At 55.4% G+C, this 15,929-nt stretch overlaps 1 protein-coding gene across 2 annotated transcripts in view; it reads right to left on the reverse strand.

Moving 5' to 3' along the window:
• OAF (out at first homolog) overlaps nucleotides 1-15,598 on the reverse strand; it is a 30,024-nt gene extending 14,426 nt beyond the window's left edge. The window contains exons 1-2 of one of the 2 annotated variants that reach the window (XM_076053681.1): nucleotides 15,054-15,598; nucleotides 11,196-11,848 (exon numbers count right to left, since the gene is read on the reverse strand). In XM_076053681.1, the coding sequence (XP_075909796.1) occupies nucleotides 11,196-11,687 (492 nt within the window). In that variant the 5' untranslated portion in view covers nucleotides 11,688-11,848; nucleotides 15,054-15,598. Of the gene's footprint in view, nucleotides 1-11,195; nucleotides 11,852-15,053 lie in introns of both variants that reach the window. The other variant, XM_076053680.1, reaches the window with a different exon arrangement.
• Nucleotides 15,599-15,929: the final 331 nt, after the last annotated feature.

The following is a 15,929-nucleotide window of genomic DNA, read 5'->3' on the forward strand; positions in this document are numbered from 1 at the left end:
TGGAGGAGCCCCGAGGGTAGATATTCAATCTCCTGGCTCCGCCAATTGTCCGCCACAGGGGTTTAGCCCCTGTGGCGGACACAGTTGCCATGAGGGGAGGAGCCAATCGAAATTGGACCTCCACCCACAGCACTGTCCATGACAGAGTTGCCCGTCCGGCACTGCGAGGAGGTAGAGGGTTGTTTTGCCGGACACACACACTGACACACACACACTGACACACACACACTGACACACATTGACACACACACATTGACACACACACACTGACACACACACTGACACACACACTGACACACACACAGTGACACACACATTGACACAGACACACACACACACACACTGACAAACAGATTGCCCGTATAGCCTTAACAGGGGCAAGCAGACGGATACATTGATGACCTGGCCTCGCCATAGGAATGTTGAATGCCCGTCCCTGGCTCGACGACTTTAGATTCAACATCACATTTAACCCCCGCATTGATCCCAGCATTCACTTGGATGGACTCGCTCCTGCCCTGCTAACGTGGAGTTGACACTCAGCGAGCGCTTATACATTTAGCCCGACTCCACTCTGAAGGAGTGAGTCGGACAATGGGTGGCGTTGGCTGGGTCATGTAGCCCGCATGCCCAGCCACCGCATGCCGAAACAGCTTTTGTTCGGCCGGATCGAGGGGGCTAAATGGGCGCGGCACGGGCTAGAGAAGAGATGGAGTGACGTGGTACAGGAGGACGTGGAGCTGAGTGGACTTGCCGATGACTGGTACCAGCGGTGTCAAGATCGGCCTCTGTGGAGGAGGCTCGTAAAGGACGCTACTGGGCAGTTGGAGGCAGTCGCCCTCCAACAACAACGAAGGGCGGAGGAGCGACGCTCACAACAACGAGCGGAGCGCCGGGTGGCTAAAGCACAGCAGGTTGGCACAGTAGGGGGCACAGGTGGTGCATCAGCCAGTCATCTCAGTCATCTCAGTCAGTCGACCCGTGGCACCTGGGTCTGCCCTGTGACCTCCTGCCAGCGGGCGTTCGACACTTCACGTGGCCTCAAGGTGCACATGGCCTGGCACAAGCGTCGTGGTGACGTCACCGCCACTTAGTGGCGAATGGCGATTGTTGTTGTGTGTCAGTGTCTGTGTGTGTGTCAGTGTGTGTGTGTGTGTCAGTGTCTGTGTGTGTGTCAGTGTCTGTGTCAGTGTCTGTGTGTGTGTCTGTGTGTGTGTCTGTCTGTGTGTCTGTCTGTGTGTGTCAGTGTCTGTGTGTGTGTGTCTGTGTGTGTGTCAGTGTCTGTGTGTGTGTCTGTCTGTGTGTGTCTGTGTGTGTGTGTCAGTGTCTGTGTGTGTGTGTCAGTGTGTGTGTCAGTGTGTGTGTGTGTTAGTGTGTGTGTGTCAGTGTGTGTGTCTGTGTGTGTGTGTGTCTGTGTGTGTGTCTGTGTGCGTGTGTGTGTCAGTGTGCGTGTGTCAGTGTGTGTGTCAGTCTGTGTGTGTGTCAGTCTGTGTGTGTCTGTGTGTGTGTCAGTGTCTGTGTGTGTCTGTGTGTGTGTCAGTATCTGTGTGTGTCAGTGTGTCTGTGTGTGTGTCAGTGCGTGGTGAGAGTCCCAAGGGGAAGAGAGGAAGGATTTGGGGGAAGCTCTCCGGTTTAGAATCACTTACAGATGTGCCGCGTGTGTTGTATAAGCCTCGTACGCGTGTGTGTGTGTAGTGTGTGTGTACTCACACACACTACACACACAGACAAAGATCCCCCGTGGAGCCTTAACAGACTGTAGGGGCAAGTGCTGTTAGCGAGCACCTATGAAGGCCGGCACGGCACACGAGGGGGTGGGTGGCCAGCACCACGCCCGGCCGCCTTTGTCTCCCCAGTGGCGATGTTTACGACACACCGCTACACTCATTTGAGGCCGAGTCGACCTAGGGGAGGCCCAGAACCGGTTCAGATAATCGTCACCGGTGTTGGTGGCCGTGAGCGGGAATCGAACTTGGGTGGCTAGGTTCGTAGCGCAGCGTAGCGCTAACCGCTGCACCACCGCTCCCTACACACACACACACTTTCACTCACACTCACACCCACCCACTCACTCCACGGCGAACTCACTCACCGTCACCCACTCACCGCCACTCACCAACACTCACCCACCCGCTCACCCATCCGCTCACCCACTCACCACCACTCACCACCACTCACCCACCCGCTCACCACCACTCGCCACCACTCACCCACCCGCTCACCCGCTCGCCCACCCGCTCACCCACTCGCCCACCCGCTCACCCACCCGCTCACCCCTACTCACCCACCCACCCGCTCACCCACTCACCACCACTCACCCCCACTCATCCACCCGCTCGTATGCTCACCAACTCACCAACTCACTCCACCAACCCTCTGCTCACCAAACCACTCATTCCCACCCGCTCACCACCACTCACCCACCCGCTCACTAACCCACCCGCTCACCACCACTCACCGACCCGCTCACTAACTCACCCGCTCACTAACCCACCCGCTCACCACCACTCACCCACCCGCTCACTAACCCACCCGCTCACCACCACTCACTCACCCGCTCACCAGTGAGTGTGCGTGGCGTGAGTGTGTGTGAGTATGTGTGTGAGTATGTGTGTGAGTATGTGTGTGAGTGTGCGTGAGTGTGTGTGTGAGTGTGTTAGTGTGCGTGTGTGAGGTTGTATGTGAGTGTGCGTGTGTGAGGTTGTGTGTGAGTGTGCGTGTGTGAGGTTGTGTGTGTGAGTGTGAGGTTGTGTGTGAGTGTGTGCGTGAGTGTGTGTGTGAGTGTGTGTGAGTGTGTGAGGTTGTGCGTGATTGTGTGTGTGAGTGTGCGTGTATGTGAGTATGTGTGGGTGTGCGTGGGCGGTGTTGGGTTGTGTGTAAGTGAAGGCGCGTCACGTTTCTCCCATTGTACTTTAGGATTCCCCAGCCCAACCCAACACCAGTGTACAGTGTGTGTGTGTGAGTGTGTCTATGTATGTGTGTGTCTGTGTGTGTGTCTGTGTGTATATGTGTGTCTGTGTGTGTCTGTGTGTGTCTGTGTGTGTCTGTGTGTGTGTGTGTCTGTGTATGTGTGTATATGTGTGTGTATGTGTCTGTCTCTGTGTGTCTTTGTGTGTGTCTGTGTGTGTGTCTATGTGTGTGTCTTTGTGTATATGTGTGTCTGTGTCTGTCTGTGTGTGTGTCTGTGTGTGTGTCTATGTATGTGTGTGTCTGTGTCTGTGTGTGTCTGTGTATGTGTGTGTCTGTGTGTGTCTGTATGTGAGTGTCTTTGTGTGTACCTGTGTGTGTTTGTGTGTGTGTGTCTGTGTGTGTCTATGTGTGTGTCTATGTGTGTGTCCGTGTGTGTCTGTGTGTGTGTCTGTATGTGAGTGTCTTTGTGTGTACCTGTGTGTGTGTCTGTGTGTCTGTGTGTGTGTGTGTCTATGTGTGTGTCTATGTGTGTCTATGTGTATGTGTCTTTGTATATGTGTCTATGTATGTGTGTGTCTGTGTGTATGTCTGTGTGTGTGTATGTGAGTGTCTTTGTGTGTCTGTGTGTTTGGGTGTAGTGGGGAGCGGTGGTGTAGTGGTTAGCGCTACGCTGCGCTACGAACCTGGCGACCCGGGTTCGATTCCCGCTCACGGCCAAGACCGGAGACGATTCTCTGAACCGGTCCTGGGCCTCCCCTAGGTCGACTCAGCCTCAAATGAGTACCTGGTGTAGCGGTGTGTGGTAAACATCGCCACTAGGGGAGACAAAGGCGGCCGGGCGTGGTGCTGGCCACCCACCCCCTCGTGTACCGTTCCGACCTTCATAGGTGCTCGCTAACAGCACTTGCCCCTACAGTCTGTCAAGGCTACACGGGGGGTGTTTGTCTTTAGTTTTTGCGTGTGTGCGTTAGTGTGTGTGTGTGAATGAGTGAAAGAGTGTGTGAATGAGTGAAAGAGTGTGTGAATGAGTGAAAGAGTGTGTGAATGAGTGAAAGAGTGTGTGAATGAGTGAAAGAGTGGGCGAATGAGTGAAAGTGTATGGAAGAGTGAGTGAATGAGTGAATGTGTGACTGAGTAAAAGTGGGTGAAAGAGTGTGTGAATGAGTGAAAGAGTGGATGAATGAGTGAAAGAGTGGGTGAAAGAGTGTTTGAATGAGTGAAAGAGTGGATGAATGAGTGAAAGAGTGGGTGAAAGAGTGAAAGAGTGTGTGAATGAGTGAAAGTGGGTGAAAGAGTGTGTGAATGAGTGAAAGAGTGAGTGAATGAGTGGGTGAATGAGTGAAAGAGTGGGTGAATGAGTGAAAGAGTGTGTGAATCAGTATGTGAATGAGTGATAGAGTGGGTGGATGAGTGTGTAATGAGTGAAAGAGCGTGTGAATGAGTGAAAGAGTGGGTGAATGAGTGTGTGAATGAGTGAAAGTGTATGAAAGAGTGAGTGAATGAGTTAAAGAGTGAGTGAATGAGTGAAAGAGTGGGTGAATGAGTGAAAGAGTGGGTGAATGAGTGAAAGTGTATGAATGATTGTGTGAATGAGTAAAGGAGTGAGTGAATGTGTGAGTGTGTGTGATCCTGTATGAGTGTGTGTGTCTTTGAGCGTGTGTGAATTTGTAAATCTGTGTGCGTGTGTGTGTGCGTGTGTGAGAATGTATTTGAGTGAGTGTGTGTGTGAGAATGTATTTGAGTGAGTGTGTGTGTGAGAATGTATTTGAGTGAGTGTGTGTGTGAGAATGTATTTGAGTGAGTGTATTTGTGTGTGTGGGGAGCGGTGGTGTAGCGGTTAGCGCTACGCTGCGCTATGAACCCGGCGACCCGGGTTCAATTCCCGCTCACGGCCAACACCAGTTACGATTATCTGAACCGATCCTGGGCCTCCCCTAGGTCGACTCAGCCTCAAATGAGTACCTGGTGCGGTGGATAAAAACATCGCCACTGGGGAGACAAAGGCGGCCGGGCGTGGTGCTGGCCACCCACCCCCTCGTGTACCGTTCCGACCTTCATAGGTGCTCGCTAACAGCACTTGCCCCTACAGTCTGTCAAGGCTACACGGGGGGTGTTTGTCTTTAGTTTTTGCGTGTGTGCGTTAGTGTGTGAGTGTGTGAATGAGTGAAAGAGTGTGTGAATGAGTGAAAGAGTGTGTGAATGAGTGAAAGAGTGTGTGAATGAGTGAAAGAGTGGGCGAATGAGTGAAAGTGTATGGAAGAGTGAGTGAATGAGTGAATGTGTGAATGAGTAAAAGTGGGTGAAAGAGTGTGTGAATGAGTGAAAGAGTGGATGAATGAGTGAAAGAGTGGGTGAAAGAGTGTGTGAATGAGTGAAAGAGTGTGTGAATGAGTGAAAGTGGGTGAAAGAGTGTGTGAATGAGTGAAAGAGTGAGTGAATGAGTGTGTGAATGAGTGAAAGAGTGGGTGAATGAGTGAAAGAGTGGGTGAATGAGTGAAAGAGTGTGTGAATCAGTATGTGAATGAGTGATAGAGTGGGTGGATGAGTGAAAGAGTGTGTGAATGAGTGAAAGAGCGTGTGAATGAGTGAAAGAGTGGGTGAATGAGTGTGTGAATGAGTGAAAGTGTATGAAAGAGTGAGTGAATGAGTTAAAGAGTGGGTGAATGAGTGAAAGAGTGGGTGAATGAGTGAAAGTGTATGAATGATTGTGTGAATGAGTAAAGGAGTGAGTGAATGTGTGAGTGTGTGTGATCCTGTATGAGTGTGTGTGTCTTTGAGCGTGTGTGAATTTGTAAATCTGTGTGCGCGTGTGTGTGTGTGCGTGTGTGAGAATGTATTTGAGTGAGTGTGTGTGTGAGAATGTATTTGAGTGTGTGTGTGTGTGAGAATGTATTTGAGTGAGTGTGTGTGTGAGAATGTATTTGAGTGAGTGTATTTGTGTGTGTGGGGAGCGGTGGTGTAGCGGTTAGCGCTACGCTGCGCTATGAACCCGGCGACCCGGGTTCAATTCCCGCTCACGGCCAACACCAGTTACGATTATCTGAACCGATCCTGGGCCTCCCCTAGGTCGACTCAGCCTCAAATGAGTACCTGGTGCGGTGGATAAAAACATCGCCACTGGGGAGACAAAGGCGGCCGGGCGTGGTGCTGGCCACCCACCCCCTCGTGTACCGTTCCGGCCTTCATAGGTGCTCGTTAACAGCACTTGCCCCTACAGTCTGTTACAGGCTATACGGGGGATCTTTGTCTTTGTGTGTGCGTGTGAGAATGTATTTGAGTGTGTGGAGAGTGGTGGTGCAGCGGTTAGCGCAACGTCGCGTTACGAACCCGGGTTCGATTCCCGCTCACGGTTACAAACACCACCGGTGACGATTATCTGAACCGGTTCTGGGCCTCCCCTAGGTCGACTCGGCCTCAAATGAGTAGCTGGTGCGATGTGGTAAAGATCGACGCTGGAAAGACAAAGGCGGCCGGGCGTGGTGCTGGCCACCCACCCCCTCGTGTGCCGTGCCGGCCTTCAAAGGTGCTCGCTAACAGCACTTGCCCCTACAGCCTGTTACAGGCTACACGGGGGATCTTTGTCTTTATGTTTAAGTGGGGAGCGGTGGTGCAGCGGTTAGCGCTACGAAATCGGCGACCCGAATTCGACTCCCGCTCGCGGCCAACACCGGTGACGATTTATCTGAACCGGGTGCTGGGCCTCCCCCTAGGTCGACTCGGCCTTGAAACGCGAGTACCCGGTGCGGTGCGTGGTAACCATCGCCGCCGGGGGAGACAAAGGCGGCCGGGGGGCGTGATGCCTGGCCGCCGCATCGACTGCACTTGCGCCCCAACAGCGTCGAGGCTACACGGGGGACCTTGACCATTGTCCTGGTGGAGTAGTGGGAACTTTAACGCTGGGCTGGTCGACACGCGCGACACCACACAGGCGGTTGGGGAACGGCTGACACCGATCAGCTGTTTACCCTCCTGACACCATCACAGACATGGCTGGTGCTCAGGGTGGGTGGGTGAGTGGGTGAGTGGGTGAGTGGGGTGGGTGGGTGGGGTGGGGTGGGTGGGTGGGGTGGGTGAGTGGGGTGGGTGGGAGGGTGAGTGGGGTGGGTGGGTGGGTGAGTGGGGTGGGTGGGTGAGTGGGGTGGGTGGGTGGGTGGGGTGGGTGGGTGGGTGAGTGGGTGGGTGGGTGAGTGGGTGAGTGGGTGAGTGGGTGGGTGAGTGGGTGGGTGAGTGGGTGGGTGGGTGAGTGGGTGGGTGGGTGGGTGAGTGGGTGGGTGGGTGGGTGAGTGGGTGAGTGGGTGGGTGAGTGGGTGGGTTGGTGGGTGGGTTGGTGGGTAGGTGGGTGGGTGGGTGAGTGGGTGAGTGGGTGAGTGGGTGAGTGAGTGAGTGAGTGGGTGGGTAGGTGGGTGAGTGAGTGGGTGGGTGCTCTGGACGGGTGTTGGGGGTGGACGGGTGCTGGTGACCTCCCCCTCCACCTTCAATTACATCACAAAGGCACCCACAGAGAAAAGATCAAAGTTAACTCTGAGCCCGGAGATCCCGCCCCAGTGGGACAGGCGTCTATGATGTCACCTGCCCCCTCCCTCGACCCCGCCCCCTCCCCCACCCCCTCGGAAAGCACCACGAGTGGCCACGTGGGAGTGCCCGAACGCTCAACTACGTAGGAGAGGCTGCCGTTTGCCCGTCGGGAGCTGGACCGGTAAACCGCTTTTGCCCGTCTGTGCGACACCGCAGGTTCCGGTGGTCTCTGGTTCTGGCTCCATTCGCTACGAGGGGTGGGGCGGTCCTCCACTCGGGTGTTGGGGGGGGGGTGCAGGACATTGCCAAACAACATGGAGTGCCTCTGCTACTGAACAAAAGAATTAAGGGGGCGCGTGGGAGCGTGGCGGCGAGGTGCGGGAAGGTGCGATTGGGCTTCGCCTCCGCCTAAACAAGAGGCGAAGGAATGCTGGTGGTGGCTGGCGGTCCCCCACCGGAGGTGAAAATCAGTGGTTAGTCGGACGCCTTTCATGACCTCCCCGTCACGGGTGCGAGCTAAAGTGGCACCCTGGGGATAGAGTCATCCTGCTGAGTGACTTTAACGCTCGGGTGGGGGGTCCTGACGCAGGCACGTGGGCCGGAGAGTGATGGGGAGGCATGGGCCAGATCCATTAACAAAAAATAAACAACGGTAGGAGGCCGCCAGACTTCTTGTAATCACCAAGCACGCTGTTCCGGCCTCGGCGCATCCACACGACACCATGGATGCCACGCCGGGTCCAAGCAATAAACATCGCCTGGACCGCGTCGTGACGGAACACAGTCCCCTTGAGCGCGCAGCGTGCTCTCGAGATTGGCGTTAAGTCGGGCAGACCGCAAAAGTCGTCGTGACGAATGGCTTAGGAACGAATTGGCAGGATGACGTCGTCGCTACCGCTGCACCAGCAGCCAATCAGCTGCCAGAAAGGCGCCCCCCAGGCAAGATGGCCGCCGTGACGACCCCCATGCAACATGGCCACCGTGACGACCCCCCCAGGTAACATGACGACCGTGACGACCCCATAGCAACATGGCCACCGTGACGGCCCCCAGGCAACATGGCCACCGTGACGACCTCCAGGCTACATGGCCGCCGTGACGACCCCCAGGCAACAAGGGCCCAATTATGACCCTAGGCAAAATGGCCGCCGTGACGACCTCCAGGCAACATGGCCGCCATAACGACCCCCAGGCAACATGGCAACAGTGACGACCCCCACGCAACATGGCCGCCATGACAACCCCCCTTTGCAACGCATTACTGTTATGAATTGATGTCATCATGTACGTTACTAATTATTCTCAATGATAATTGACTTCACGCCGCCACGATATGCCTGCGACCTCGTAAGTGCGCAGTGCGAATCGTGTATCGGGATTGTGCAGCACGATTTTGGGGAGTCTGCGAAGTGTGCAGCGGGAAGCGTGCAGCGGGAAGCGTGCAGCGGGAAGCGTGCAGCGGGAAGCGTGCAGCGGGACGTGGGCAGTGCTAAGCGGCGGGCAAACAACGCTCCACCTGTCCCCGCCCCGCTCAGGCCCCGCGTGAGAAAGTTGACCGCGTGAGAATTGGCCCGGGCGAGGAGTTGACCGGGCGAGAAGTTGAACCACGCGCGGGGTTGACCGGGGGGGGGGGGGGAAATAAGTTTTACCAGGCGAGCGGCCGACCAGGCAAAAAAAAAGTTTTACCAGGCAGAAAGCTGACCGGGCAAGAAGGTGCTCGCAAGAGAAGTTGACCGCCCGAGAAGTTGACCGCCCGAGAAGTTGACCGCCCGACAAGTTGACCGCCCGAGAAGTTGACCGCCCGAGAAGTTGACCGCCCGAGAAGTTGACCGCCCGAGAAGTTGACCGCCCAAGAAGTTGACCGCCCGAGAAGTTGACCGCCCGAGAAGTTGACCGCCCGAGAAGTTGACCGCCCGAGAAGTTGACCGCCCGAGAAGTTGACCGCCCGAGAAGTTGACCGCCCGAGAAGTTGACCGCCCGAGAAGTTGACCGCCCGAGAAGTTGACCGCCCGAGAAGTTGACCGCCCGAGAAGTTGACCAGGCGACAAGTTTATGGCCGCACCGCCAGCGGTTTTGCGGGCCGGCCGAGCGCTGTTCAAACATTGACGGAGTCCAACCCCCCCCCCCACCCCCAGATGACAAAGGTCACTTTGGCAATAGAGGGGGGGAGAGGGGCGAGGGGGGAGGGGGGAGGGGCGAGGGGGGGGGCAAGGGGTGACCTTCAGCAGAGACTGAGGGGCTCAAGTCCCGGTCTGTTAGCGCAATGGAAGGCGGAGGTGGCGTTGGTCGTGGTGGTGGTGGTGGCGTTGGTCGTGGTGGTGGTGGTGGTGATGGTGGTGGCGTTGGTCGTGGTGGTGGTGGTGATGGTGGTGGTGGCGTTGGTCGTGGTGGTGGTGGTGGTGATGGAGGTGGTAGCGATGTTGGTGATGGCGGTGGTGATAATGGTGGTTGCTGGCCACCCACCCGCTCGCGTGCCGTGCCGGCCTTCATAGGTGCTGCTGCTCGCTAACAGCACTTGCCCCGACAGTCTACGAAGACTAAATGGGGGATTTTTGTCTTTGGTGATGGTGGTTATGGTGACAGCGGTGATGTTGGTGATGGTGGTCAGGATGGTGGTTGAGATGATAGTGGTGATGATGGTGGTGGTGGTGGAAGGTAGGGCTGATGATCATAGTGATGATGTTGGTGGCGGCGGTGCTGGTGGTCATGATGGTGGTGATGGCGGCGGTGGTGATGGTGGTGGTGGTGTTTGTGGTGTCGATATTGGTGATGTTGGTGGCAGTGGTGGTGGTAGTGGTGATGACGGTGGTGGGAATGACAGCAGTGGTGGTGATGGTTATGATGGTGATGGTCACATTTTGTGTGATAACCAATCTGAAACAATATGGAACCATGAGAGAGCCATACTCTGTGAGCCTAAGCTAATCACACTGAAACCCGAGGAATCCTGATTCTGACACAAAGACAAAGATCCCCCGTATAGCTGTAACAGACTGTAGGGGCAAGTGCTGTTAGCGAGCACCTATGAAGGCCGGAACGGCACACGAGGGGGTGGGTGGCCAGCACCACGCCCGACCGCCTTTGTCTCCCCAATGGCAATGTGTAGCGCGCTATACGCTACACCACCGCTCACCACTACTACCATCATCGCCTTTCATCTACCATCACCTCCACAACCACCTCCCTCCTCCACCACCACCTCCCTCCACAGTCACCTCCACCATCACCTCCATCATCACCTCCACCATCAACTCCACCATCACCACCACCATCACCTCCATCATCACCTCCACCATCACCTCCACCATCACCACCACCATCACCACCACCATCACCTCCACCATCACCTCCATCCAACATCACCTCCACAACCACCTCCCTCCACCACCACCACCTCCCTCCACAATCACCTCCACCATCACCTCCATCATCACCTCCACCATCACCTCCACCATCACCACCACCATCACCACCACCATCACCTCCACCATCACCTCCATCCAACATCACCTCCACAACCACCTCCCTCCACCACCACCACCTCCCTCCACAATCACCTCCACCATCACCTCCACCATCACCTCTATCATCACCTCCACCATCACCTCCAACATCACCTCCAACATCACCACCTCCACCACCTCGCTCCACCACCTCGCTCCACTATCACCCTCCACCATCACCTCCACCTCCCTCCACCACCACCACCGCCGCTTCCACCACCACCACCACTTCCACCACCACCACCACCGCCGCCGTTGCCGTCTCACCAGAGTGAAGTCGGCCCTCATGGACACGTGGGTCCCGTCGGCCTTGCGGAACTCGAGCCACACGGCCCCCGCGTCCCTGCCGCCGCCACCGCCGCCGCCGCCGCGCGCCGCAGCCTCCTCTCCCGCTCCCCCGCCGGGGCCTCCCCCGGGAGGCGCCCTCCGGGGTCTGTCGGCGCCGACCGCTTGGGCGATCACCTCGCCCCCCACGCTCCTCACCCTCACCACGAGCGGAGGCCCACCAACGCCACCGCCACCACCACCACCACCAACACCGCCCCCACCACCAACGCCACCGCCACCAACGCCACCACCAACACCAACGCTGCCCCCACCACCAACGCCACCGCCACCAACGCCACCGCCGCCACCACCAATGCCACCGCCCCCACCACCAACGCCAACAACTCCACCTCCGTCACCTCCTCCTTCTCCGGCCATCACAGCGGCCGCCATCCAGCAGCAGCAGCACCACCAACACCACGCGCTGGCCATGATGAGCCAGGCCGTGGCCGTAGGTGGAGGCGGTGGAGGCGGTGGAGGCGGTGGAGGCGGGTGAGCAGCGAGAAATCGCTCCCCCTCGCCCGATGTCTTGGTGTCCCCTCAACGGTGTTGATGGTGCTGGGGACCTCCTCCACCACCTCTTCCTCTTGCTGCTGCTGTTGATGATGATGATGTTGATGATGTTGATGATGGTGTTGATGATGTTGATGTTGTTGATGATGATGATGTTGATGATGATGTTGATGATGATGTTGTGGGAAGACATCGACGAGACACGGGGACGGGGTGAGGGCAGCGGGAGATCCAGGGAAGAGCCCAGCTCTCTCCTCCAGTCACTCAACCAATCACGGCCACCATCATCACCTCCCTCCATCACCAACACCATCACCATCACCTCCACCATCACTTCCTTCCACCATCACCTCCACCATCACCTCCCTCCACCATCACCTCCACCATCACCTCCACCATCACCTCCACCACCACCTCACTCCACCACCACCTCCACCATCACCTCACTCCAGTCAAATTCACATAGACACAGGCAGATTCATATAAACACAGGCGATGTTGAATAATCCTTGCCAGGACCTTTCCCGGCACAGAGGAGTGAGATGCCCCTGTAGTTGTTACAGTCTGTGCGGTCCCCCTTCTTAAAAAGGGGGACCACCACCAGGGCATCCTTCCAATTCTGCGGAATTCCTCCAGTGGTCCAGACTGTTGTTATGATGTCATGTAGGGCAGTCTGTGCACAAACGCCACCCTCCCTCAGCATTTCGCTTGGGAGATCATCTCTGCCCGCTGCCTTTCCTTGTCTCAGACTCTGGATCGCCTTCAGTACTTCCTCAACAGATGGCATCTCAGCCAGCCACTCACACGCACACACGGTGACACACACAACGCTGACACCAGCACATTCACAACAGCTGAGACTACGATGATGCTGTGGGATTTTGTATCAATAGGCGGAATGCCAATTAGGTTTAATTGCCTCGAAATGCCAATTAAAACGAGATTCAAGGCGTACAAAGACAAATACACAAAGATCTCCCGACAGAGTGCAGGGGCAAGTGCTGTTAGCGAGCACCTATGAAGGCCGGCACGGCACACGAGGGGGTGGGTGGCCAGCACAACCACTCCCGGCCGCCTTTGTCTCACCCAGTGGCGATGTTGACACAAACCCACTTTATATACCAACACTCACTCGCAGACGGACACGTGTACACACTCACAGACGGACACGTGTACACACACTCACAGACGGACACGTGTAAACTCAGACGGACACGTGTACATACACACACAGACGGACACGTGTACACACTCACAGACTGACACGTGTACACTCAGACACACACACAGACACACACACAGATAGACACACACACAGACAGATACACACAGATAGACACACAAACAGACACATACAGATAGACACACACAGATAGACACACAGATAGACACACACAGACACACACATATAGACACATACACAGATAGACACACGCAGATAGACACACGCACAGATAGACACACACGCACAGATAGACACACACTCACAGATAGACACACACTCACAGATAGACACACACACAGATAGAGACACAGATAGGCACACACAGACACACACATATAGACACATACACAGATAGACACACGCAGATAGACACACGCACAGATAGACACACACGCACAGATAGACACACACTCACAGATAGACACACACAGATAGAGACACACACAGATACACACACAGATAGACACACACAGATAGACACACAGATACTCAGAGAGATACACACAGATAGACACACACAGATAGACACACACAGATAGACACACACACATACTCACAGATAGATACTCACAGATGCAAAGAAAAAGATCCCCCGTGTACCCTTGACAGACTGTAGGGGCAAGTGCTGTTAGCGAGCACCTATGAAGGCCGGCACGGCACACGAGGGGGTGGGTGGCCAGCACCACGCCTGGCCGCCTTTGTCTCCCCAGTGGCGATGTTTACGACACACCGCTACACCGGGGACTCATTTGAGGCTGAGTCGGTCTAGGGGAGGTCCAGGACCCGGTTCAGATCATCGTCACTGGTCACACACGTGTACACCACACGTGTACACCACACGTGTACACCACACGTGTACACCACACGTGTACACCACACGTGTACACCACACGTGTACACCACACGTGTACACCACACGTGTACCACACGTGTACCACACGTGTTCACACACGACACGTGTACCACACACACGTGTACACCACACACGTGTACACCACACACGTGTACACCACACACACGTGTACCACACGTGTACACCACACACACGTGTACCACACACACACGTGTACCACACACACACGTGTACTACACACACAGGTGTACCACACACACGTGTACCACACGTGTACACCACACACGTGTACACCACACACGTGTACACCACACACGTGTACACCACACACGTGTACACACACCAAAGAAGAAAACAAAGATCCCCCATATAGCCTGTAACAGACTGTAGGGGCAAGTGCTGTTAGCGAGCACCTATGAAGGCCAGAACGGTACACGAGGGGGTGGGTGGCCAGCACCACGCCCGACCGCCTTTGTCTCCCCAGTGGCAATGTTTACACACCGCACCAGGTACTCATTTGAGGCTGAGTCGACCTAGGGGAGGCCCAGGACCGGTTCAGATAATCGTCACTGGTGTTGGCCGTGAGCGGGAATCGAACCCGGGTCGCCAGGTTCATAGTGCAGCGCGCTAACCGCTACACTATCGCTCCCCACACACACCACACACGTGTACACACACCACACACGTGTACACACACCACACACGTGTACACACACCACACACGTGTACACCACACACGTGTACACCACACACGTGTATCACACGTGTACACCACACACACGTGTACCACACACACGTGTACCACACACACGTGTACACCACACGTGTACACCACACGTGTACACCACACACGTGTACCACACACACGTGTACCACACGTGTACACACACCACACGTGTACACACACCACACGTGTACACCACACACGTGTACACCATATACGTGTACACCACACACGTGTACACCACACACACGTGTACCACACGTTTACACACACCACACGTGTACACCACGTGTACACCACACGTGTACACACACCACACGTGTACACCACACGTGTACACACACCACACGTGCACCACACACACGTGTACACACACCACACGTGTACCACACACACGTACACCACACACACGTGTACCACACACGTGTACCACACACACGTGTACACACACCACACGTGTACCACACGTACACAGACACTGACCTTAGCTAGGAATCCAACCACGTCCAATCCACGGTATTATCTTGTGTGGGTCTCTCTGCGCGCGTGTGTCTGATTGTGCGTGTGTGATTGTGTGTGTATCTCTGTAATCATGCGTGTCGCTGTGATTGTGTGTCTCTGTGTGTGTGTCTCTGTGAGTCTCTGTGTGTGTGTCTCTCTGTGTGTGTCTCTGTGTGTCTGTGTGTGTCTCTGTGAGTCTGTGCGTGTCTATGTGTGTATCTGTGTGTGTGTCTGTGTGTGTCTCTGTGCTATCTCTTTGTATGTGGCCAGCAATCAATTCACTGCTGGCTGAGAAACCACCAATGCGTCGTCTGCACACGCGGACACAGCCTCGTTGCCTGCGTGCTCATTGTCTCCGTGGTGTGTACACGTGTCTCCGTGGTGTGTACACGTGTCTCCGTGGTGTGTACGCGTGTCCGGGGTGTGTACGCGTGTCGCGTCTAAATCCTTCAGCCTCTGCCACCCCCCACCCCCAGTTCACAAATGTGTAAACGCTCGCCTCTCTCCCTTGCATCTCCCCTCCCGCTCTCGCTCTCTCTCTCTCTCCCTCCCCCCACCCTCACCACGCACTGCTTCTGCGCTCTCCTTTCTCTCTTCTCTCTCTCTCTCCCTGTCTCTCTCCCTCACCCCTCGCCTCTCTCAGCCTCTTGCATTCATCCCTCGCTTCCTGCCCTCTTCCGCTCTCTCTCTCTCTGTGTCTCTTTTTGTTTATTTTTTTTAATTTGTATCTCGTTTCTTTGTTGTTTTTATTTATTTTTCATTCTATTTGTTTACGTTCGTGTATTTATGTTTTAGTCATCTTTTTTTTTCTCTTCATTTTCTTGTTTCTTTTTATTCTTACTCTCTTCTGCCTCTGTC

This window comes from Petromyzon marinus, chromosome 62 (genome assembly GCF_048934315.1).
Source record: "Petromyzon marinus isolate PM22_M1 ecotype Great Lakes invasive population chromosome 62, UKy_Petmar_22M1.pri1.0, whole genome shotgun sequence".
Classification (NCBI taxonomy): domain Eukaryota; kingdom Metazoa; phylum Chordata; class Hyperoartia; order Petromyzontiformes; family Petromyzontidae; genus Petromyzon; species Petromyzon marinus.